Source organism: Phyllostomus hastatus, unplaced genomic scaffold (assembly GCF_019186645.2).
Source record: "Phyllostomus hastatus isolate PE091 unplaced genomic scaffold, TTU_PhHast_1.1 phas_contig_147, whole genome shotgun sequence".
In the NCBI taxonomy this organism is placed as follows: domain Eukaryota; kingdom Metazoa; phylum Chordata; class Mammalia; order Chiroptera; family Phyllostomidae; genus Phyllostomus; species Phyllostomus hastatus.
In genome coordinates, this window is record NW_025333603.1 from 1,112,423 (window position 1) to 1,135,397 (window position 22,975).

Genomic DNA, 22,975 nt, shown 5'->3' on the forward strand with positions numbered 1-22,975 from the left:
GAAAACGGCATTTTGAAAAGCTTTTCTAGCTGTAGTTTATTGAATGGATGGGCAGGGAGGAAATCCTGCTAGGAAACAGGCTAGCAAGTATTAAGAAAGAAAACCAAGATTCCAGACAGGCTTGATGGATGGACTAAATGTACCCACAGCAGAATTTCACAAGCCTGAATGTCAGGCCTTGGACAAGACTCCTTAACACCAGTGGCTCCGGCAAACAGCTGGGGAGACGTGACTTAGCAGCACAGCCTGAAGCATAAGGCCTAAGGCTTCCAGGGACAAGGCAACCTGGGGTGAGTCAGCAGAGGACGCACCTGCCAAAAGTGCCACTGTGATTCCCGGCTGCATGAAAAGGCCAGTGTCGGGCCAGAAGGCAATAATCCAGCTCTGGCTGTCAAAACAGAACAAGTTCAGGGGAAATGCGCAAAGATAAGAAGAAAGTTATGAACCACGACACTAGTCAGGAAGGTAGAGATGCTCACAAACAAGAAACTAAGCTACACACAGCATAGGACTCAAGCTGTTCCCATGACTAGATGTTGTCCTGTGGGGGGTGCGTACACACCTGTATATTTCTTCAGGACACGAGGACCAATAAATGGATAAAAAACAAACAAACAAACAAACAAACAAACCCCTCTTCATTTAATTCCTTCCTGGAGAATCCCTTTGCATCCTTTAAAACCAAACTTATGCATCACTCCCCACAAAGTCTTCCCTGCCTGCTCAGGTGCTTCTCCTCCATGAACCTGCAAGCTTCTGGACTTCTTTCCATCCACCCTTTTCACCCTAGGTGGAGGGTTCAAGGGCCCCCAGCCTGGGAATGCCTCAAGGGCAGAGGCAGTGTTCAACTCTACACACTCAGAGACATGTGGGTGCCTGGCACAGACACTGGTATTGAATAAAGACAAGCAGAAGATTCCCTGGTACATGAGAAAGGAAGTCATGACTTCTAAGAGACACAGAGGTCATTAAATAGATCCAAGAGTGCTGATTGGCAAGGAGACTGGGAAAACAGGGGCCCAAAGGAAAGGCCTGGACAGCATGCCCCTGGCTCTGGCCAAGAGCATGTATACTCTGGTTGGCAGAGGTATTCCTGGTTGCTGGGAAGCTGCCCCAACCACGCTCAAGCCTAGAGAGGAGGGGGATAGAAAGGAACCATCCACCTTGGGTAGTCATTTTCTGACATCTTAACAACCTCTTCCTCACTGGGCACATTCCAGGGGGCAAAAAAGAACAAGTGACCAACCAAGGACTGATGTATCTTTAGTGTCCATGAAACTAGTACCCCAGAACAAAACTTCCTCCCCTCACCTCTACATGCCCACCCTGAGAACAAGAAGTGAGGTAGAAAGAGAAGGCAAATGAACAAATCAGACTTCCAACCTTTACTAAGCCCTACTATCTGCTTGGCCCTGAATACCTAGGTTAATATCAAATCATAGTGTAGCCAAGTGTGAACAGGCTAGGGGTCAAGCCCACACTAGCAGAAACCCCAGCTCCATTCCTTATGAGCTGCGGGACACTGGCCAATGACCTACCTCTTGAGATTCAGTTCGCTCATCTATAAAAGGGGGTCATATGAAGCCACTCTCACTGGACTGGTGTGAAGATTAATTGGAACCACACTTGAGAAGTACTTAGCAGGTAAAGAGCAGGCATACCCTAGATCTTAATGCATCTCTCCTTGTGCATCTGCATCCAGAATACCACGGAAAAGACAGGGTGCGATGAGTTGGTTACCTGGCCCATCCCTTAAACTCTGAGCTGGAGTTCTCTCTTAGTAACATGGGCCTGTGGGAGAGAACAATGAGGTGATGGCTGTGGGTGTGCTCTGTAAACTGCTAAGCAGTGATCAAAGGTAAGGAATTGTAGCTACTGTCATTCATTCTCTCATTCAGAACACAAAGCTCCATGCTTAAAGAGATGCCCCAAAACACAAGGGTTGTTTGGAAGTGCTGTAGAATTGGAACAGGCACTCAGAGCTGTAGGCTTGCAGGAGAAGAGGCCGTGGCACACAGGAGCCTGGGTGGTTTGGATTGTTTCTTTTCCAGAGAACGGGGCTCAGTGGGATGAATCTGGATAGGCTGACTGAACCCCTCTAGAGAGCATTCCCTGTCTCTCTAACCTGGATGGATGTCCTTCCTTTGGGCCCCCACAGTTCCCTGCACTTCCCTCTCAAAGTGCATCACGCTAAATGGGAGTCGTTTATTTCTGCTTCCATTTTCTCAACAAACCATGAACTTGGGGGTCATGTTTCTCCACCGTTGTATCCCTACTGCCTAGCACAAAACCTCTCATACAGTAAAGGCCGAACAAATGCATTTGAGGGAAGGCCAGGGAGTGAGGGCATAGAACTAAACGTAAAGTCATATTTGAGCCAAGCAAAGCCCTAGGAAGGTTTTCTGAGCTGCTGAAGACCTACCAGGTCCTGAGAGCACTTCAGCACAGAAAGAGATAAGGAGGTTTGGTCCTCCCTGTCCGATAGTTCCAGGCCTAAGAGAGCTAAGCAGTTTGGTCTGGCTTGGCCTTCTTTAAGCCAGACGAGTGCCAACTGGTGGGAAGGTTTGCTGTCCCCATGCCTGCCCCTCATCCCAGCACTGTTGCCCGAACCCTGATGTTCTGTCCACTAAAAGGGGAATTTGAAGTCTGGAAAAGCAGTGCTCAGCAGCCCTTTCCCTCATGAAAGCAAACCTCACACCTTCTAATTAAACCTCTCAGCACACCTGGGAGGCCACAATTACCTCCCTACCTCATCTGCCTCCCCTTTTTACAGTCGGGAGCCGAAAGGGGCTTTTGGGTGCCCTACTCCTTTTTCTGCTCCAGGCCATAGAGAAGGAGTCTCATTTTAAGGACTTTATGGCTCCTTACCCTGTGCTCAGACCCGCACTTACCTTTTTCATAGGGGAGCGGAGAGGAGTAATTATTGCTCCTGGGAACTTTGAAGGCTGGCATGTTCTATGGTAATAGAGGTGTCAAATATGATGATTAGCATTAATAATAGACATTATTAGCAGCAGGGTTTAGCTCTTTTGAAAAGGAGAAATGGCCCTGCAACTACTTTCCAGCTGCTGAGGCTCCCTCCGTTGCTCATTTTGCTTTCAAAGGCGATCCATGACAAGGCAGGGTGGACTCAGACTGACCCCTGCCGTGATCACAGGCCAACCCGGTTTGGACAGACAGAGAGCACTGGGAAGTGCTCGCTCTGGGTACTTGGTATTTAGTATTTACCAAGGTGCTGACCTGGCCCATGCCTCCCTCATCTTGAGTCATTCTCCCCCTAGTTCTCTGTATCAAGACCCACTGGCCCTCTTTTATTTTCTCCACTGTGCTCTTTCCAAGCCCAGGACTGTTGCACATGCTGGTCCCTCACCTTGAAGGCCTTCCCCCCACCATGACCCTTTACTGAACTGATGGTACTACAATCTTTGACCTCTGTTCTGTGCTGCTGGGTACCCTGGACTTCTCTTCCATAGCACAGACATTTACTCAATTTCTGCCTTGTCTGCTGCATTGGGATGTGTACGAGCACAGGTCAGGATTCATCCATGAGCCACTCCGTTTTCTACACTAAGTTCCACAAAGTAAGGAGGTACTTATCCTATATGTTACACTTTGTCAAATTCATCTTAAGCAAGGAGTGGCAAGATATCCCAAGTACAATCAGTGCAAAGTTCCCCCTTACACCTTCAGGCAGGCCTGCACCCCCAGAGCTAGAAGATCCTGGAGAAACCAGAAGCCTGCCCCAGAAATATCCCCTTTCTGTATCTTTTATTGTTTAAATTTCATCTTTGTGAATACAAATGGACATGGACCTGTCTGTCCTTTCTCCACCCCGTGGCCACAGATCTCAGGTCCTGAGGTGGACCACTGGTAACATCCACCCTTGGTTCACAGTGATTTGTCCAAGGCATGCACATGACCCACACCTGGCCAATCACAGAGTTTTCATGGGATTTTTCTACCTTGCATTATAGGAAAAAAAAGTTCTTCTCTCTCTGATAGCAAACTGAGAAAAATGGAGCCTAAACTATATACATCACTATATAGATTTCTGTAAGTGTTATATTTCACAAATTCAAAAAGACTACAAAAGTTGGAGGGCAAGCCTGGAGCTTCAGCAGCCATGGTGTCCACCACATGTAGGAAGCTCATGAAGAACAGGAAAGGCAAACATTCACTTAGTCCGAGAGAAAGGAGACAGGATTCTGACAGTACCGGAGACCCAGCTCTAGCCATTTCTGAGGCTGACTGCCCTTGATTTATCTGAGCAAATAAAATCCCCTTTTTTGGCTTAAGCTAGATAGGGTTTGGGTTTCTTTTACCTGAAGTGACTAATTACCAAGAAATTTTTTAAAGTCGTATTTTATTTATGACTACTTTGTTCCACAAAGGATTTAAAGCTAACATCCTTCCTCTGTCTTACATTTCTGATTTATAATTTATTACTTCACTCAAGATAATCTCTCAATACAGTTTTGTGAGAAAGCAAAGCAAGTATAATTCATCCATTTCACAGATAGCATAACTGAGGCCCAAAGAAATAAAGGGACTTAGGTCACATAGTTAGTAAATGGCAAAGCCTGAACTGGAGTCCAGGTGTTCTTACCTTTCTCTCTGTTTTGCTAATAAATCACAGCTATCAGCACTAAGAGAGAGACCGATTGCCTGGGCTCATTATGCAGCATCCTATTGAGTCCTATTATGCCCCTTTAAGAAGCACATCTTCATAAGACAGTAACATTTGCTAGAAATAATACTGAGAAATAATGAAAGTTAAAAACTAGCACAAAGTCCAGGCTGAAATAATATATTTAATGTCAAAAAGATACCAAGATCCTGACTTTTCCATAAGGAGGACAGAGTACTCTGAGCCCCTCAGAAGGAAATGTTGGGTGGATTTGGTGAGAAAGCCTCCACTGGTGTTGAGAGGAGTCAGGAGGTAAGAGGGACGAAGCTAGGGAAGTTTCTGCTTTAATTAACTGAGATACAAAAAGAAGATGGGAAGTGGGAAGCCACCGCTGTAAAGCCAGACAGACTCAAGTTCAAATCTAGCTTGTACCAAGTACCAGTTAACATTTTGGGCAAGTCACTGAATCTCTTTAAGGCTCAGTCTCTTTGTTTGTAAAATGGAGATAAATAATACCTTCTTCAAAATGCATGTATATGGCTCATGCCTATAAAAATACCCAACAGTGTTGGCACATAGTAGACACTTAATAAATGTTTCTCTTTCCCTCACATGAGTAATGGACACACTTTCTCTTCCATAACAAGAATCCAGTAGGAAATACCTGTGTGACCCAAGGTGGAGTAGGACACAGTGCACTGTGATTCACCAACTGGACCTTCCACTATGCGGTCCCGAGCACCTGCCCTGGCCATAATGTCCCTTTGCCTTCTTCTCCTCCCATGTCACTCAAACCACCCAGACTGTTTGTCTTTATTTGGCCAAATTGCATCTTTCCTGCTCAGCCTACACCTCAGTAGATTCCCAAACAGAAGGTTTTCCTGGATGGTTTAGTTGCCAGTTAGCCTTGCCCTGAAAGACATTCTAATGGAGTCCTTTCTGCAAAGAGTATTATCTCTTCCAACAGAGAAAAGGGAAGGAAGCAGAAATGCAGGTGGGGGAGGGTCTGCAAGATGGAAAAAAGGAATAGAGGAAATACAACAGACTTACTGTTTCAAGGGCTTTCCCCAAGAAATACATTAGTAGCCATAGGAAAAGACTAGACTCCATGAAACATCACATTTACCAATTAGTATACTCAAGTTCTCTATATTTTTTTTAGTTTTTGGGATCTTCTACCACATGCCACTTTCTTCTATGGTCAAAAGCTACAGAGCCTTCCAGGCTCAGCTTGACTGCTTTCTAACTTGTATTAATTAATTTATGTATTTGATTAGTATCATTTGAATTCCAGCCATGTGCCAAAAACTGAGTTGGGTACCGGGAATATAGCAGTGACCAAGATAGACATTGTTCCTGTTCTAGTGAACTTGGAGCCTTGCCTGTTCCTCCCTAAAGATGACATGTGCCTCCTCTCTCTGCTCCCGTAACGGTTGTTGCTGCTGTTATTGTAATTGCTTTCATGTCTTCCTTCCTTTTTAAAAAAACCTGTAAAATAGTGTGACCAACTCATCTCAGTTTGCTTGGGACTTTCCTGGGTTTAGCACTGAAAGTATCAAGTCCTAAGAAACATCTCAGGCCTCACAAATGGGAATGGTTGCTCAATCTACTATAAAGTCAATGTAGTCAACAATAGCAACAAATATTTCTGGAAGAAAATCACTCAATCATTCATTTTTCAAATATTTATTGACCACTTAATTGTCCTGGTATTATAGCTGGTTGCCTGTGTTTTATGTTATATCTCTCCCACTAAACTGTGAGCCCTGGGGGCTGAGGCCCACATCTTCGGTTTCAGCCTTGCATTTCTAGCCCCCCATCCCCAGTGTCTGGCACATAAAAATAACTTAGTTTTATGTAAGCTACTGTGTTTTTATTGGGGAACAATATAAGTTTGTGCAAAAACAATTTTAAAGTATACGTTTCTACAATTTTAAACAGAGATATCTATCAATAATAGTATCTGATATTAATCAAATACATAAATTAATTAATACAAGTTAGAAAGCAGTCAAGCTGAGCCTGGAAGGCTCTGTAGCTTTTGACCATAGAAGAAAGTGGCATGTGGTAGAAGATCCCAAAAACTAAAAAAAATATAGAGACCTTGAGTATAGTAATTGGTAAATGTGATGTTTCATGGAGTCTAGTCTTTTCCTATGGCTACTAATGTATTTCTTGGGGAAAGCCCTTGAAACAGTAAGTCTGTTGTATTTCCTCTATTCCTTTTTTCCATCTTGCAGACCCTCCCCCACCTGCATTTCTGCTTCCTTCCCTTTTCTCTGTTGGAAGAGATAATACTCTTTGCAGAAAGGACTCCATTAAAACATCTATCTCGTTTCTAGCTGGGAATATTTAAAAACTCATAAGATCCCTTAACAGCTTTCCTCTCCTAGCCTCCCTTTGGCCCCTCCAGCAGATGAGGCATCTCTCAGCAACTATGGCAGCTTGAAGGCTGAAAGTCACACATATGCAGGTATCAGCATTACCCAACCCTAATTACATCTCTAAACAATACAAGTTTTAACTGTAAACTGATTTGAAATACAAATCTCTGTCACCTCTACCTATTGGTTGTGGTCCTTTTTTTTTAGTCAGAGACATAAAACTCAAACACAGACTCTGATAGCTGGCAGCCCTTCCAGTATTAGAAGAGCATTCTCATGCCTCTTACTTTTCACCCCACCCACCGCCCATATATACACCTGAGATTTTCTTAGCCATTCTGATAGTTCCTTCAACTGCAGTCAGACTAAGATTTTAGTGGTTCTACCACTCACTAGGTATGTGGCCCTTAAAAAAGCAACCTCACTTTGACCCTGTTTGATTATTAGCATTACAGGGATGCAAATACATAACACAGAAAATTCATTTGGAGACAAAGAGTGGAGAAGGAATGGAAGTGTGCTTTAAAAACTGCAGAAATTTTTCAGATATCAGTTATTAATTTTTTTCTCTTTTTCTCTTAAGTAGACTTTTTAAAGTTTTGTCTATTTTAATTTTCTCTCAGAAAGCCATCTCGTGAGTTTATTTATATATTCTACTGTTTTGTTGATATTCTGATTCACTTATTATCCTTGTACTTTTTATTGTCCTGCTTTCCTTGGTTTTGTTTTGGTGCCCACTTTTTAAATTCTTAGGGTCGACATTTAGTTACTTTCTTTTAATTTATTCTTATTTGTAAGTGAAAGCATGAAGGCTATAAATTTACCTCTGACTATGGCTTTGGTTGCATTATATATATTGTCAGATATGGTGTTCTCATTTTTTTCCTAAGTAGTTCACAACTGTGTATTATTAATATTTTCTTCTTCGAGTTTCTATTACTACCACCCTATACTCAGCAGTGTAAGTCACCCTTACTAATGCAGGCACACCTGTTGTTACTATGCTGAAGCTGGAGCACTACAATTTTCTGTAGTCAGCTTTCTCCCAGATATCTTTTAATACAAGTATATCATGCCCCCCCCCACAAAGAAAGTAGGGAGTTTTTACTTTCTCATCATGAAAGCATCAGCCACAAAATATTTGCAGGTTTTTCATTTCAGACATTTGTTAGTGAGCACATTTTTAGAATGTTCTCAGATCTTCTTCCAACCCCACCAACAACTAAAGAAATCAACAATCCTGCTGAAAGAGGAAATGTTAACAGCACTATTCCATGGCCCTAGCCTTGGCTTTTAAATTATATTCCCAGGGTTGCAATTGAAATGTGAGTTTTCCTTTAAGCTTAACATAAGGCCCAATTTCTCCCTGCAACCTCCACAAACCACCTCAATACAGGGGGATCTCTCTCTCCTTTCTCAGATTATATCCTGTGCCCACAAGTCAAGTTCAGCCCTGACTCCCAAAGTAGACTATAAGGTTCTGGAAAGTAAGGCGATAGCTTATACTTCTTTTCATTTTCCCTTATACTCTCTAGAATTTAGTTCCAATAAATACTATGATTATTTGATCATGATTCTTAAAGAATATTTCCTGAGAAAGCATGTAATCATAAAATTTAGGGTCACAGATTTTTAAAACAGTAAGTGGCAAAATCAAAGACCTTTTAAAACCCTTTAAGAAGGTTGAGACCAACACCTTGGATGCATGCCTTGAGCATAAATATTAGTATCCCAGGTATTAAGAAATCTCATTTTTATACACTATGAAAAACAAAAGTGACACTCTCATATTTGTCCAACTAGAGCTACCTGTGGGTTCATGTTCTGTTAAGTATGGTGATCACACAGTTGGGGTCCAAAATGATTTTAACAGGAATGTCTCACATGTGTAAAGTACTTCATAATTCACAAAACTCCCCCATGGGTCAGCTCCTATGATGCACAAGGCAAACCTCTACAGAAGGCAAGTTAAGAACTATTATCCCCATTTTGTAAAAGAGGTATTTGGGGTTCAGAAAAGATTGGCTAATTTACCCAACGTCACAATGTCAGGAGGTAGTTGAATAGAATTGAGCTTAGCTCTTTTGATTTCCTGCCCTCCATTCTTCAGGCTGCAGCTACACTAAATTGATTTGGGAACTTGTGAAACAAATCTCTGCACTCAGTCATCACTTTCAATCACTGGACATGCATGTGCCAATTATTTCCTTTGGAGAGCCGCACGTTCGACGTTCCCACAGAAAGAAGACACTGTCCCTGCCCTCGAGGAGCTCACAGTTACTTAACTTGATCATATAATGACATGGCAAACCATACTTGCTGCAAGTGTTATGAGAGAATTAACATAAATAATAAGGATGATAAGATATTTTTGAGCACTTACTGTGTGCCAATTTCTGCCCTAAGCACTTTGCATATCAGGTGGGTAGCATTATGTACCATACTGCCTGGTACAGAGCAATAGTTTAAGAGTTGGCAGCCATTATTATTATTATAGTTTTTAAAAATAAAATCAGGGGCTGCTATCTGAAAAGAAAAAGGAAGAATATGTAAATTTTAAATTATTCCGAGCAACCTAGTAGAGGAGCAACCAATTGTATGGGGAAATCTGATCCAAGGGAGAGGTGCTGGAGGTGGATGTAAAAGAACAATGAAGGGCTCACAGACAGGGAGGGGAAGAACATTCCAGGTACAGCAAGCACTTGCAGAGACTTGGCCCCTGAGCAGCAGGGAAGGGAGAGGCGAGGAAAGGAGTCACTGTCCTTTGGGCAGCCAGAGACAACAAACAGAAGAGGAAAAAGGAGGGGGCCTCCAGCTAGACAGCAGTGGAGGGGTGGGGCTCTCCCTGTGCCTGACCCAGGCAACAGAGGGTGAGGCACAGATTTTCCAAGGCTATTTGTTTGTAGGTTACATTTTTCCTGAACAGGATCCAAATCCCTTTGTTTTTGCAGAGAGCACCATAGTTTCCAAAGAAAAGAAAAAACAGACTTCTTGGTCCAAGGGCTTTCCCTGAGAAATATCCTAATGGCTGTGGGCCAAGACAGGGTTCCACCATGCTCTGTGCTCAGAGAACAATAGCGCAGCAGGCTGGAATCTTCTTCAGAAACTGCAAGAACGTAGGAATTTGAAGTTATTCCCAGGGAGATTTTGAAATATAAGTAATACATTCTGCTGGTTCTGATCCAGCCAAACCCTCCTACTTGAGGTCCCAGATGACTGCACACACGCAGGGGGAAAACTCTGCGCCTTGGCCTTGCAGCCCTTCCTCCTCCTCCCTGATTGGCATGGTCTCGCTCTTCCTGCAAGGCCAGACTAAAGACTCCTCCTCTGTGAGCCTTCCTGGGCGGCACCCCCAAACCTCAGTCCCAACACCAGGTGGGTGGCTGGCTTTGATCTCAATGCTCCTGCAGGGACCCACCTCTGTTTGCAGTCATCTCACTGCCTTGTAATTATAGCACCCCCCACTCCCCCCTCAATCTCAATGCCGTGAGCCAGCAGTGAGCGAAAGGTAGGGAGGTAGGGGAAGCCCACCCTGAATGCAGGTAATCAAGGGGCGCATTATTTGTAATGAACTTAAAAAAATAAAGTGAAATTTAATGAGTTGGTCTCTTTGTTACTGTTACCATGTGCAAGCAGTTTTGAACAATGTCAGGGATAAAATACTCTTCCTCTCCAGGATAAATGGCATGCAGGCAAGTGGTGTACCCACCCCTGTGAACATTTTCCAATTACTTCTGTCAAGTAACATAACATGCTGTCAATGATAGACTGTACTGCTGGGCAGAATCTTCTGTCAGTCAATAATTACTCATTAAGGCTCCTATGTGCCTGGTATTATGCTAGCCATCTTACATGCATTATATCCAATCCTTCCAACAACCCCCAAATATGTGCATTCTAGTCACCTATTTGTCAAATGAAGAAACTTAGTCTCGAGGTAGGCAAATGATTTGCCCAAGGCTCTACCACAAGGAAGTGATAGAGGGAAATTTGAACCCAGACCTATGAGCCCAGTGTCCCTGCTCTTTCCCCTGTGCCTACACCTTGTCCACCCCATACCAGGCGCTAGAATTGCAAGCCATACATCCTGTCCTTAAAGAGTTCACAGGCTAATGGAAAAACGAACTCATGCAACTCACCATGATTCAGCTTGGCATGTGACAAGTAGCTTTAGAAATAAGCCAGACGAGCACCCAGCTAGGGCCGCCTCATTGAAGATCCAGGTAGGGAAGGAAGGTTGTCAAGAGAAGTAACCAGCCCTGACTGAGCTTATACCAGATGCTGTTCTAGACACATGCACGTGCTCTCCTGCTTGAGTCTTACCACAAACACCTCTTGGGGTGAGTCTCACTGACCTGAGTTCTCAGAAGATACCCAGGGAGGCTAAGTAATTCACCCAGGATCACACAGCAGCTAGCAACCAGTAGAGCAGTGATTCGAAAAGCCTTTCTTACTCAAATAGCCTGTCCTTGGGGCACAGCAGAACCCTGATGAAGAGGGAATAAGACCTCCACACTGAAAGTCCTCAGTGACTAAGGAATGTAATGAGAAGATGGACAAGGAAGAGAAAAGTTGTAATTCCTTATTTTTCTATTGGCACCTTACTTACAGTTTATAAGATGCTTTCTCATCCACTGTCTCATTGAATCCCTATGAATTTGGCAGGACAGGTATTGCCTCCAGTTGACAGATAAAACATGGAGGCTTTAGGAAAGGCTCTAGTGTGCCTTCAGGGGTCAGTGGCAGCAGCTGTTCTTAGGAGAACCATCAGGGGCTGGGGCATCCTGGCCTGGGGAAGGCATAACTCTGAGTTGTAGCCCACACCCCTCAGTACCCTAGCAGCATTAAGCTGAAGCTACCTACCCTCTGCAGGTGGCATTTTAGTGCTATCCCCAAATTACAGTGGAAGTAACTTTAACATTTCAGTTAAAAAAACCTCAGGATGAATTTGGTAGATTCTTTTTTAAGGAATTAACCCCCAAATGCCACCTATTTTACACTCAGAAGCTCATTCTTTTTTCTATTTTGATCATTTAAATTCATTTTAAAGATCATATGTTTTTTGTATTTTTGCTCTCCCAAAAAGCCTTATTTGTTGCTGACTAAAGCTATAAAAATCTGACCAAGGTGTTCAGTTCAACTTCCTGGCTGATAAGCCATGCTTCATTCATTTACTCATTCATTCACTCATTCATCAACAGCTGGGTTGAACACAGAACAAGCTGCCATGGCTAATCTCATCTCACCCACCAAATTATCATCTGACCCCAGGAGCTACTACTGAGAACAAGCCAGGACCTGCCCCAGGCACTGTCCATGCTGTTACTTCAGCCATCTTGTTTTTCTAATGGAGTCCAGCTTCTATCCACCTCAGGGCCTTTGCACGTGCTGCTCCTTCTACTTGTAATGCGCTTTCCACAGATTTTCACCTGGATCCCTCCCTCACTGTGTTTAGAGTTCTGTCAAATGTCACTTCTTCAAAAAGCCTTCCTGGACCTCACCATCTAAAATAATCTGCCCATTTCCCACTCCAACTGTCTTTTGTGATCTTGATCTTTCACCATAATATTCATTACTGTCTGAACTAATACATGTATTATTTACTTACTTATGGTCTTTCTCCCCCAGGAGAATGTAGATGCCATGAGAGAAGACACAGGGTCCAGCAGAAGTAACACCAGCCTGAGTGTAGTTGGTAGGGTAACAATGTGGGTGTAATAATTTATAGTTTCAATTTGAACATTTCGCCTAAAATGTCATATGCTGTGCTTGAGTGTGATATTGTTATGTTACAGGATTACATGCTTAGGATTTTATAATAAACAATTTTGTAATAAACCGGGGGTACTATTTGTGCTGGGCCCTGTATTTTATATACCTTGCTCTCTGTTATAACCATTGGTGCCCAAAATAACACATGGGGGATAGTAGGCAATATTTTTTTAATGAACCAAAAAAATTAATGAAAAAGACATCTCCACCCCAGCCTCTTGTTTATACAAAACCCTTCCAGGGAAAAATTACAGAGGAAAAGGCACAGAAACTGGGAGATCTATAGCTTTGATCCCATGAGCAAAGTCTGTTACCTGTGGACCAAGGAGCTCTCTACCTCAGAAACCACAGTGGTGCCCTGTTGCTTCAACAGAGGGCAGATGTCTGTGAGAGCTTACAGCCTGGATGCAGACTTAAGACTACTAAAATAAAATTATCTGATTGTGACATTCAGTGTGCATGTGAATGTGTGTATATTTATTTCATGCACAGAGTGCTTGCTACATGCCAGGCACTTGCTATATGCCAGGTACTCTGCTGAAAGAATAGAAAGATATGGTTCCAACCCAGCCACTACAATTTGGTAGTGGTGGTGGTAGGACACCAGGAAGGTCATAACTGATGTGTGTGTGTGGGGGCGGGGGGGTGGCGGGGGAGACAGGTAGACCTGCAAACAACATTTGTGTTAACAAATGTCAGGAGATACTTCTACACAGGCAGTCAAGAAAAGAGGAATCAGCCCCCTTTATTGGGTTATAGGTGGGAGTCCAGAAAACTCCTTTGAAGGAGCTGCATTTCAGCCGACCCTTGATGAATAGCTTACCCAGCAAACGTGGGAAGAGGGGCAATGAGGACATTCCAAGCAGAAGAAGAGTCTGAGCAAAGGCCTGGAAGGATGACACATTCTGGAACTACAGGTGAGAGTCAGTCTGAAGTGTGAACTCTAAATCAGGTTGTGGAGGGAGACCAAGCTGAGAGGTAAGCAGTGCGTTTAGACAAAAGACACTCCATTTGCAGTCAGACAGACATGAGTGCAAGTGTTGCCCATGTCACAGCCAGTAATGCCTCTCTGGGCTCAGCTTCCTGGGAAGTAAATGACCCAAGGGTAGGGGGCACAGGTCAGAAGCTGGGTGGAGGTGAGATGCAGGAGCAGAAGCTCTGGGGAGGCTCATTTTTGAAAAAAAAAAACAAATGCTGAAAACTTTGTCCCTTTGCTTTGTTTTTGAGCCATATTTTAATTATTTTGAGCTTGAAATTCATTCAAAAAGGGTATGAGCTTCTGTGTTTATCTAGTGGGACCTGGATTATCAAAGGGGCAGAGAAACCCTGGCTGAGGTGATTCTTAAAGTCCCTTTTAGTTCTAGCTTCCAGTTCTAAGATGACTAACTGTTGGACATACAGGAAAAGGCCATGTGGTGCTGCCCTGGCTGGTGTGGCTCAGCTGGTTGGAGTGTCGTCCCTTAACCAAAGGGTTGCAGAGGGTTTGATTCCCAGTTAGAGCACATTTCTAGGCTGCAGGTTCAAATCCTGATCTGGACGCATATGAGAAGCAACTGATTGATGCTTCTCTCTTGCATGCATCAATGTTTCTCTCTATCCCTTTCTCCCTTCCTCTCTCTCTAAAAAGCTATGAGAAAAAAAAAATGTCCTCGGGTGAGGATTTAAAAAAAAAAAGCGATGCAGTGCAATGATGCAGACACTGAACTAGAAGTCAGACCCAAATTCTAATTCACATTCTGCCTCTTATTTTCTGGTGAGACAGGCAAGAGAATGAACTTCTTAGAGTGTCAGCCTCTCTTCTGCAACGTATTTTCCTCACAGGCTTATTGTGAGTTTTATTTGAAATAATGGACTTGAAAGCAACTGGAATGTAGTAGGTGCTCAATAAATGTCAGATGAGACTAAAATCATCAATTGCACTGCTAATCATAACAGCTTTTGTTACAGTGCCTACCATGTGCTGCATGCTTTCCACAGGCTATCTTATCTTTAAGAAGAAACTCACAATTTAATATTAGATCATCAACTGAGCTCACTAAATTGTCTAATGGTGGTTTTGAGCCTTAGAATACAGCCACAATGAATATAAGAACTTAGAGTATGCTACACAGAACCAGGCCAGGCTTAAAATCTTTTAAAATTAAAGCTGTTTTTTATTACTCTGGAAACCTACCCACGGCCAGTTTTCATTTCCAACCGTTATGCTTTTTTTTTCTTACTTTCCACATTTAACTCAAGGCTTCAAATGCAAAAGCCAAGCTTGAAATAATCATAACATTTAAGTGATGAATGTAATGACAGCTTACACTTGCATCACAGGAAGATCTATATTCTAAATTTAATAGATTTAGCCACTTACAGCAAAAGTTATCACAGGGACCCCAAAGAGGGAGGGTGCGAGAAGGAGAAATCTGCACCTTCGCCTAAATACATCGTACCCATAGCCTGTTTTGGAAATGATTAAATGATGAATACAGTAAACTTACCCGCAATTCTGGGAACCCCACAGCACAGACAGTAATTCTCAGGGGCTGAAGCAATTATTATTATTAAAAGGTCTAAACCTTGAGTGTGTGCTGTTTCCGTCTATTTAACTATAAGATAACTAAGTACCAGGAAAGAACTCAAGTTTGTGGAGTACCTACTAGACACCAACTGCTCTATCACTCAGAACACCCAATATCCACACTCCACTTAAGTACTTGTAACCAGACCCCCCAAAAATACAGGAAGAGGGAAACTAGAAATGTTGAATCCCTCCTTTGTACACAGTGCACACATTGTGCATATAAAATGTAATAAAGTGCATGCAAATTGCTTGGGCATGTGTAAGGAAGGCCAGTAAACTGAGAAAGGAGACCCCACCCTTTGTAGAGGAGGTGACGGTGTGACATCCCTCCTGGCTGCATCCCCAGGCCCTAAGCACAGTGCCTGGTATATTGCATAAGGGTTAGGAACATGGAGTATGGGGCCAAATTTTGTGGACACAAATCCTACTTAGCAGCTGTGTGGCCACACATAAATCACTTAACCTCCCTGTGCCTAGGTTTCCTATGGTGACACGGGATAACAATACTTCCTTCATACTGTAATTGTGGCGTTAAATCAGCAGGTATATGCAAAGTGCTTATGATGGTGCTGGCGAATAATGAGAGTTGCATAACAACATAACAACTTGTGGACTTGCCAGATGCTAGGAGGTCCTCTGTCCTCTTCCCCAACCTGAGATGTAAAGTGTAATGAAGCTCCCTTTGCCAGGGGACAGAACTGAAGAAAGTACACCTGCCCAAGTCACCTAGTTCTTAATTGGCCTGAGATTCCATCCAGGCCCACCTAACAATAATAGCAAAATATAACATTTAATTGGTTTTGTAGATGCTAGGCCTTTACAGATTGGCACACATTTACTTCTCACAGCAATTATATGAGGTAATGTTGCTAACCCCCATTTTACAGATGCAGAAACTGAGAGTGTGCAAGCTCAAGTACTTTTTTCAAGGCCTAACAGTTAAGTACCATGATAGGATTTCAGTCCAGGCCTGACCACCTGACTGTCCCTACAAGAGAGGGGAGGGCTAAGGTCCCAGGTGCCTGAGGCTGAGCAGGCTGGCCAGCAGTCCGACGAGTACCCCTCAGCCCCTGCGGGGGCTGGGAATCGGGACAGAGGTTTCTTGGCCGCGGATGAGTCTAGCGGGTCCAGGGATGTGGCGTGGTCCCCGGCGCTCTCTCGGTGCGCTTGGTGGACAGCCAGTGAGCTGCTACAGGAGGATGCAGACAGCACTCGCTCGCGGAACCACAGCAGGGGAGCCCGCCTGCGCGGGCGCCTGGGCTCTCCATCCGCCGCCCTCTGCCTCGGTCGCCCGAGGCGTCTTCCTTTCGCTTTTAGCTCCAGCCGCGCCACTTGCCTGAGATTACTCAGAATCGCCCCCACTTGGTTGGCTGAGTGACAAAGATCTGCAGATGTCCGAGAAAAGCTATTTGCAAACAGGACCCCCGCCCCCAGCATACAGCTGCCTAGGCGGAAGTCCGGTAATCTGGGTTCTACTCTCGCTCTGCCTCTGCCTCTGCCTCCGCCTCCCGATGGGACTGAGGCTGGGCCTCAGTTTGCCCAGCTTCTAAATGGCGTTAACAACTCAGAGAAGGTGAATGGTATGGGAATATCCAAAAATTCCCTTGAAGTCTCCTATTTTCAGCTAAAATAATTCTGGGAGTTTTATTTTCTTCTGTATCAGTATGCGTTTTACTAAGGATCTATACTTTTTAATTTACAAAGGAGTAATATTTCAGGAAAAGTAAACTGTGGTTTATCCTGTGGTTTAAGAACCCATCCCTGTTTGGAACCCAAGGAAGCTCAAGAAGATTCTTTTCCCACTGGTCTGTTAATACGATTCGTTGCACTTGTTTATTGTGTTCCCCGTTAAGACCTTTACAATCTCACCGATGACAAGTGGGGTGGGGAAAACACTGAGTCTGCAACCAGATAATTTGGTTGGACCTTCTCATTCTGGTGTGTGTGTGTGGTGGTGGGGGGGGGGGGGGTTGCCTGTGGGACCTTAGTCAAGCGATTTAAACCTGGCGAGCCTCAGTTCCCTGTCTATAAAATGGGGAGAATACTCCCTGCAGGGTTGCTGAGATGATTTGGGATGATGGGCCTGCCAAGTGCTGGGTGATCAATAAATGAGAGTGTTAATGGCTGGGAACACTGACAGTCTAAGTCTGGATTTCCTCCCTCTACTCCCTGTTTGGCCCCAACTCCCCACACCTGCGGGAGAGCTGGGTGTGGCCGGTTCCCAGACTCTGGAGGCCTACAAGGAGGCCGGCTCCTGCCTCCCCCAAGGGCCGCCTCTGCAGGCCGACCCGCGGCGACTTGCAGGCGGAAGGCCCTGGGCTTTATTTAAACAAAAAGCAGCCGGTGGAGTTTGCCTTGTATGGATGAAATGCTGGCAGGCCGGAAGGGGGGGGGGGGCGGGGGCGAGTGGGGGTGCAGTGAGCAGTAAGAGGTGGCCTGGCCTGATAGGAATCTGAATAAATAAAATACCTGAATGAAAGAATGCATTGAAATGCCCTCCTAGGGTCACAGCCAGCTTTTGGAATCCTTCCAAACACCCTATCCTATCCCATTTGATAGTTTGGCAAACAGGCTCAAAAGGTGACCTCCTGACACCCAGATCCCACCTCCTAGAGTGGCCTGTGGGAACAACTTCAGGGCCAGCCAGAAGGGAGATCTGGGTCCTACACAAAGAAGGTAAAGGGAACCCCTGTTCATTAGTACCTGCTATGTGCTAGGCATTGTTCTTACTTCATTGACTTCTCACACCACGCTTAGGAAGATATCCCACGTTCATCTGGGGAAACTTTGATTCAGATAGGCAAAGTTACTGGCCCAAGAACACAGAAGCCTGTAAGTGGAACACCTGGAATTCAAACACAAATCTTTCCCAGGCTCTTTCCACCCAAAATCCCTGCCCCAGGAAGATGCAGGAAAAAAGCACAACACTTGTTATTGTGACATCAGGAGAGCAAGGCGATTGATTACCCAAGTATTTCTGGGCGCCACCCCTTCCCACATTTTCCTTCACCTGCCCACTGGATGTCCAAAGCTGCTTCCAGTTCTATCAGCTGATTTGCTGCCGCCAAGCCCTCTTGCCTTCATTAGCAGCTGGAAGTCACACACCCTGTGACTGCTGACCTAGAGCCCCTAGTCCTATCATTGACAAAGCCAGTGTTGCCCTGGAGGACACAGGGGTGCGCCCAGGGAACGCATTTATCCTGCCTCTGCCCCAGTCACGAGTCAGGAGGTTGCATCCGGTCTGGAAGCAATGAAAACTGGTTCAGCCACCCCCTTCCTGGCAGGGCCCCACCCACACCCACCACAGCAAGGCCCTGAACAGGTTTCTTCACTTTCCCCAGCCCAGCTCCTGCCAGGGGGCAAAGAAGGGAAGCTGGTTGCTCAATGTGCTTCAGGATTGTTCTGGTTCTCATGTAACTTGTCAAACAGCCATCAGCCATGTGTGGTCAACTCAAGTCACCTGGCACATGCAGTGGGTCACACACCTAGGGCCACTCAGGAAACCCTTAGGGCTCCTCAGGTGACGTGTGAGCCCTGTGCTCAGACCACCAGCATCAGGTGGATAAAGTAGGAAAGACTTTCTCGGACTTCAGATTCTGCCCCTTTTCTTCCACCTTTCCACACACATTTCTGGATCACCTGCAACATCCTAAGATCTCAGAAGCAGCAATTGGTGGTTTTCAAGGGAAAGCAGGTCATGGTGTCATAGTGTAGTGGTTAAAAGGCCAGGGCTCTAGTCACAGCCACATACTCTGTGCCTCTTGTGATTCACATAATGTCTCTGAACTTTGGTTTCTTTATCTGTAAAAGAGGGATAATGATAATACCTACTTCATAGAACAAGACCTGGCCCAAGGTAGGCATTAATGAATGGAATCTATTGTATTATTTTGTTGTCATTCACACTCTTATGATCCTCACGACACCCCCTCCCCCTGCTGTGTGGTTGGCAGCATAAGGTAACTTCATGTCCACGTAACAGATGCGAGAGCTGACTCCAACAAATTAATAGGATCATACATGTCTCCTAAGGTTTCAAGACCAAGACCCGGGGGGAGGAGTGACCACTTGAAATAAGGAAGATTTTATGACCCTCACCTGCCCTCCCTGAAACCCTAGATGACTGGTTGAGATTGCACTGTCTGGGGAACTTCCTTTGACCTAAATCCTGTGGGCCATACCCAAACAGCAGCCAGAAAATACAAAGAGCCACACCCTCAGCATTTTTGCCCCAGCTTGCACTCCACGCTAGGGGATTTCTCTTTCAAGGACTATATTTTAAAAGGGAATGATATATGCTAATTGGACACCCACTATGTGCTAGACACTACACAAGGCATGTTCATGTGGGTTATTTCATCTTATGTGAGCCATCATATGTGGGCAGGGAAAGGAAGAGGAAGAGGAGCAGGAAGAGAAAAGAATAGCTCTCCATAATATAACTTGACACATGCACATATAACCCTGAGTGTCTTCCTAAAATGCAAAAGTGATGTTACTCCAACTTCCTTGCTTAAAATCTTTCCATGGCCTCCCACTGCCTTGATACAAAGTTCACACTGTGGGAAGTCATCCTTAGCTAGCCATGTTATCACATCTGCTGTGCTCACTTATATCCTGGCCTTTGCATGTGCAATTAATTCCTTCTTCCTGGAATGTCCTCCCCAGCTCCTTACTTCTTTTTCTACTTGTACTTGATTAAGTACTATTCATCCTTCAGCTCTCAGCTTTAGATGTCACCTCCTCCAGGAAGCCTTCCTTCTTTGCCCAGACAGGGCTAGGCCTGTGTACACTCTATAAGTTTCTGCTCCTATAGATAGTGAGCTCCTTAGAGACAGGGACTGTGTTCTGTTCCTGTATCCTCAGCACTAGGCATAGTGTGATTCATAGTAGACATTCAATAACTGTTTAATGGATAAGAAAAGGTTGAGCATAAAAGTTATCCCTGTTTAACAGAGGGGAAAACCAAGTCTCAAAGAGAACAAAAATGTCTATCTAAGGTCAGATAACTGATAGTGAGTTACGCTACAGCTAAACCCCTCTAAATCCTCAGTATTGTTTTAGTATTTCACTACCATTGAGGAAAATACAACCCCCTCTTGTAAGATTTCTATGTCTTTCAATATTGCATAGAAACAGTATTCGGGTCCTGATAATGTAATAACTATAAATGCCAATCATGAAGTCTATAGTTAGTCCCTGGTACTGCTTTTAGGTGCCTGAGACCTCATGACATGTTACAGAGGCCAACACTGTGATGTCTATTTAACAGAAGAGAAAGCTGGTTCAGGGAGGTTAAGTGATTTGCCCCAGATTCCACAGCCTTCACACCCAAGTTCGTCTCCAGCAACTCAGTCCAGGTTCTTTCCACCTCCCCAGGCAGCCTTCCGACCATGGCTATGGGACCAACTGTCAGGCAGCCCTACACCCCAACTGAGCCCCAGGTTTTCTTCTTGGCCCAAGTGTCGTACTAACACTGGCATTTTTCTCTGGCTACTCTTCTCCTCTTGGATTCCAGCATCTGCACTGGCTCCTCCTCCAGGGAAAAGACAGGGCATAGGAAACCATCATGGTTCCCAGTAAATACACCCCTTGAGAACCGGGCAGGTAGGGGCAGATCCTCTCATTCTCAAGTGTCTCAACAAACAAACTATTTAGCAATTACACACACCCTTGGCCAGAGCTCCCACTACCTTTCCCTACCCATAGAAACTGCTCTCCAACTCTAGGGTCACCCAAGAGCTTCCTTAAGGTGCTGCCCTGATTTACTTGTTCAACAAAATTTGCCCATCTATTACTGTTAGCTCTTCTAGCAAACAGTGTTCCCCTTAGAGCCCTGGCACTCTTAAACTATCTGAGATGAAAAAGTCTTCCCCAAACTATCCAGACTAGACTAGAAGTCCCATGAGGGCAGGAGCTACATCTGTTTTTATTTGTCATTCCATACCCATCACCTAGTGCTGTGCCTGACATGGCAGACCCTTATTAAGTATCTGTTGAGTGGCGAAATAGCTAAACATTAAAAGATCCATTCATCTCTTAAAAGTTGCTTTCAGTTCTCTACTCAGAGATAGGAATCATGGCACGTTAGTGTCAAAAGAGTCTATAGAGGAAAAGACCTACTCTAATCCCCTCATTTTACAGAAAGAAACCCCAGAGAAAGGAGATAGAGGGTTCAGGGCAGAATCTAAAGTACAACTTAGGCCTCCAGACTTTTGCCTAAGCACCTGCTCTGTGTTGGGACTCTGCTCCAAAAGCATAAAGATATTCTCATTTCATTCTCATAGCAACTATCTGGGGATGGGATCAGGGAAGGGAAAGCATTATCACTGACAAATGACAGAAGAGAAAACTGGGGCTTAGAGAGGTGAAGCTGAGTGGACCCCAGGTCACACAGCCAGAATCTCAGGCTTTCTCCACTACATCCCATCCTCAGAGCTCCTTCCCCACCAGTTTCTCTCCCCACTGCTCCCTGCTTTTGTGAACCTTAAAAGATTTGAAAAGACAGATCCTAAGGTTGCAAAGACTTTCATCTCTATTATTCATTCTGCTTCTGGAAGGTTGGGTCCCTCTGTCTGTCTAGTGCAAAAAATTAAGACCATTCCAGTATGTAAAATTGTCATCTTCTCTTAAAGAGGACCAGTGGCCCAAAAACTTGTATCAAAAGCCAAATGTTCTCAAATGACACTGAGAACATATATTTTCTATTGTGGCCTTGGGTGAGTGGTGACCAGGGGTCTTCCGGAGACTGTTAGAACCCATCTCAAACATCAGGGGTCTCTCTGGACTTTGTGCACAGCAGGTCTCTCTGACCACAGGCTCATCCAGGCCAGTTCCTGCCTTCCCTGTCATGGTTGGTGCCGTTTCAGCAGCCACATACTGTGGCGATGGCGGGGGAAGGTCTGTGAGGAGGCCAGGTACCTTAGGAAAACCAAAAGAAGAAAAAAGGCCAAATGAGTGAGCATTGCCATGTTGTGCTCTCCTAATCTGGAGTGAATATTTTTATCTCTGGGACAAAGCAGCTCAGCTACTCAATAATCAAAAAAAAAAAAAAGCAGTTTGAATACTAATAGAGCAGAGGGAAAGTTGATATTACCATATCCTGCCTCATGCACCAGAGATAATTTACAACTTTACTGAAAAATAAAATGTTCTACCACTAACTTTAAAATGCCAGACTGGCCTGTTATTTGAACAGCACCAGGCAGAAGCCCCAGCTCTCCCTCACACCAGCCCAGTGATCTCGAGCAAATGGCACAACCTTCCTGAATCTGTCTCCTGGGTCGAACAGTGGTACGAATGCTGCCCCATTGGCGGGTTTGTGGGATTTAAATGATGTCATTAATGTAAAGCCCTGAGCACCAGGGCTGGCACATAGTGGGTACTAAACAAATGTGAGTTCCTTAAAAAAAAAAAAAAGAATGGAGAACAAATTGTACTTTGAAAATAGAACAGTCATGGAGAGACCCAGGGTCCCCCAGCAAAGTGATGCTCCACCAGGGCTAACCAGAGCCATTTCCCAATCATTTGTTCAAGGAGCAGCCCTCACACCGTGTGACTGGCCTCCCACACAGTGGGCTTGCATGCTTCCATTCCTGTTCTCCTTGAGACAAGCCTTACCAG

General features: G+C 44.6%; 1 protein-coding gene across 9 annotated transcripts in view; it reads right to left on the minus strand.

Annotated features, from left to right (window-relative positions):
• LOC123830321 overlaps nt 1-22,975 on the minus strand; it is a 118,242-nt gene that overhangs the window by 73,922 nt on the left and 21,345 nt on the right. For 6 of the 9 annotated variants that reach the window (XM_045856464.1, XM_045856439.1, XM_045856481.1 and 3 more), the window contains one exon: nt 21,912-22,273. The exons of the other annotated variants lie outside the window; for them this stretch is intronic. In XM_045856464.1, coding sequence (XP_045712420.1) covers nt 22,013-22,273 — 261 coding nt within the window. In that variant the 3' untranslated portion in view covers nt 21,912-22,012. Of the gene's footprint in view, nt 1-21,911; nt 22,274-22,975 lie in introns of those variants that run through there. 9 annotated transcript variants of the gene reach the window in all.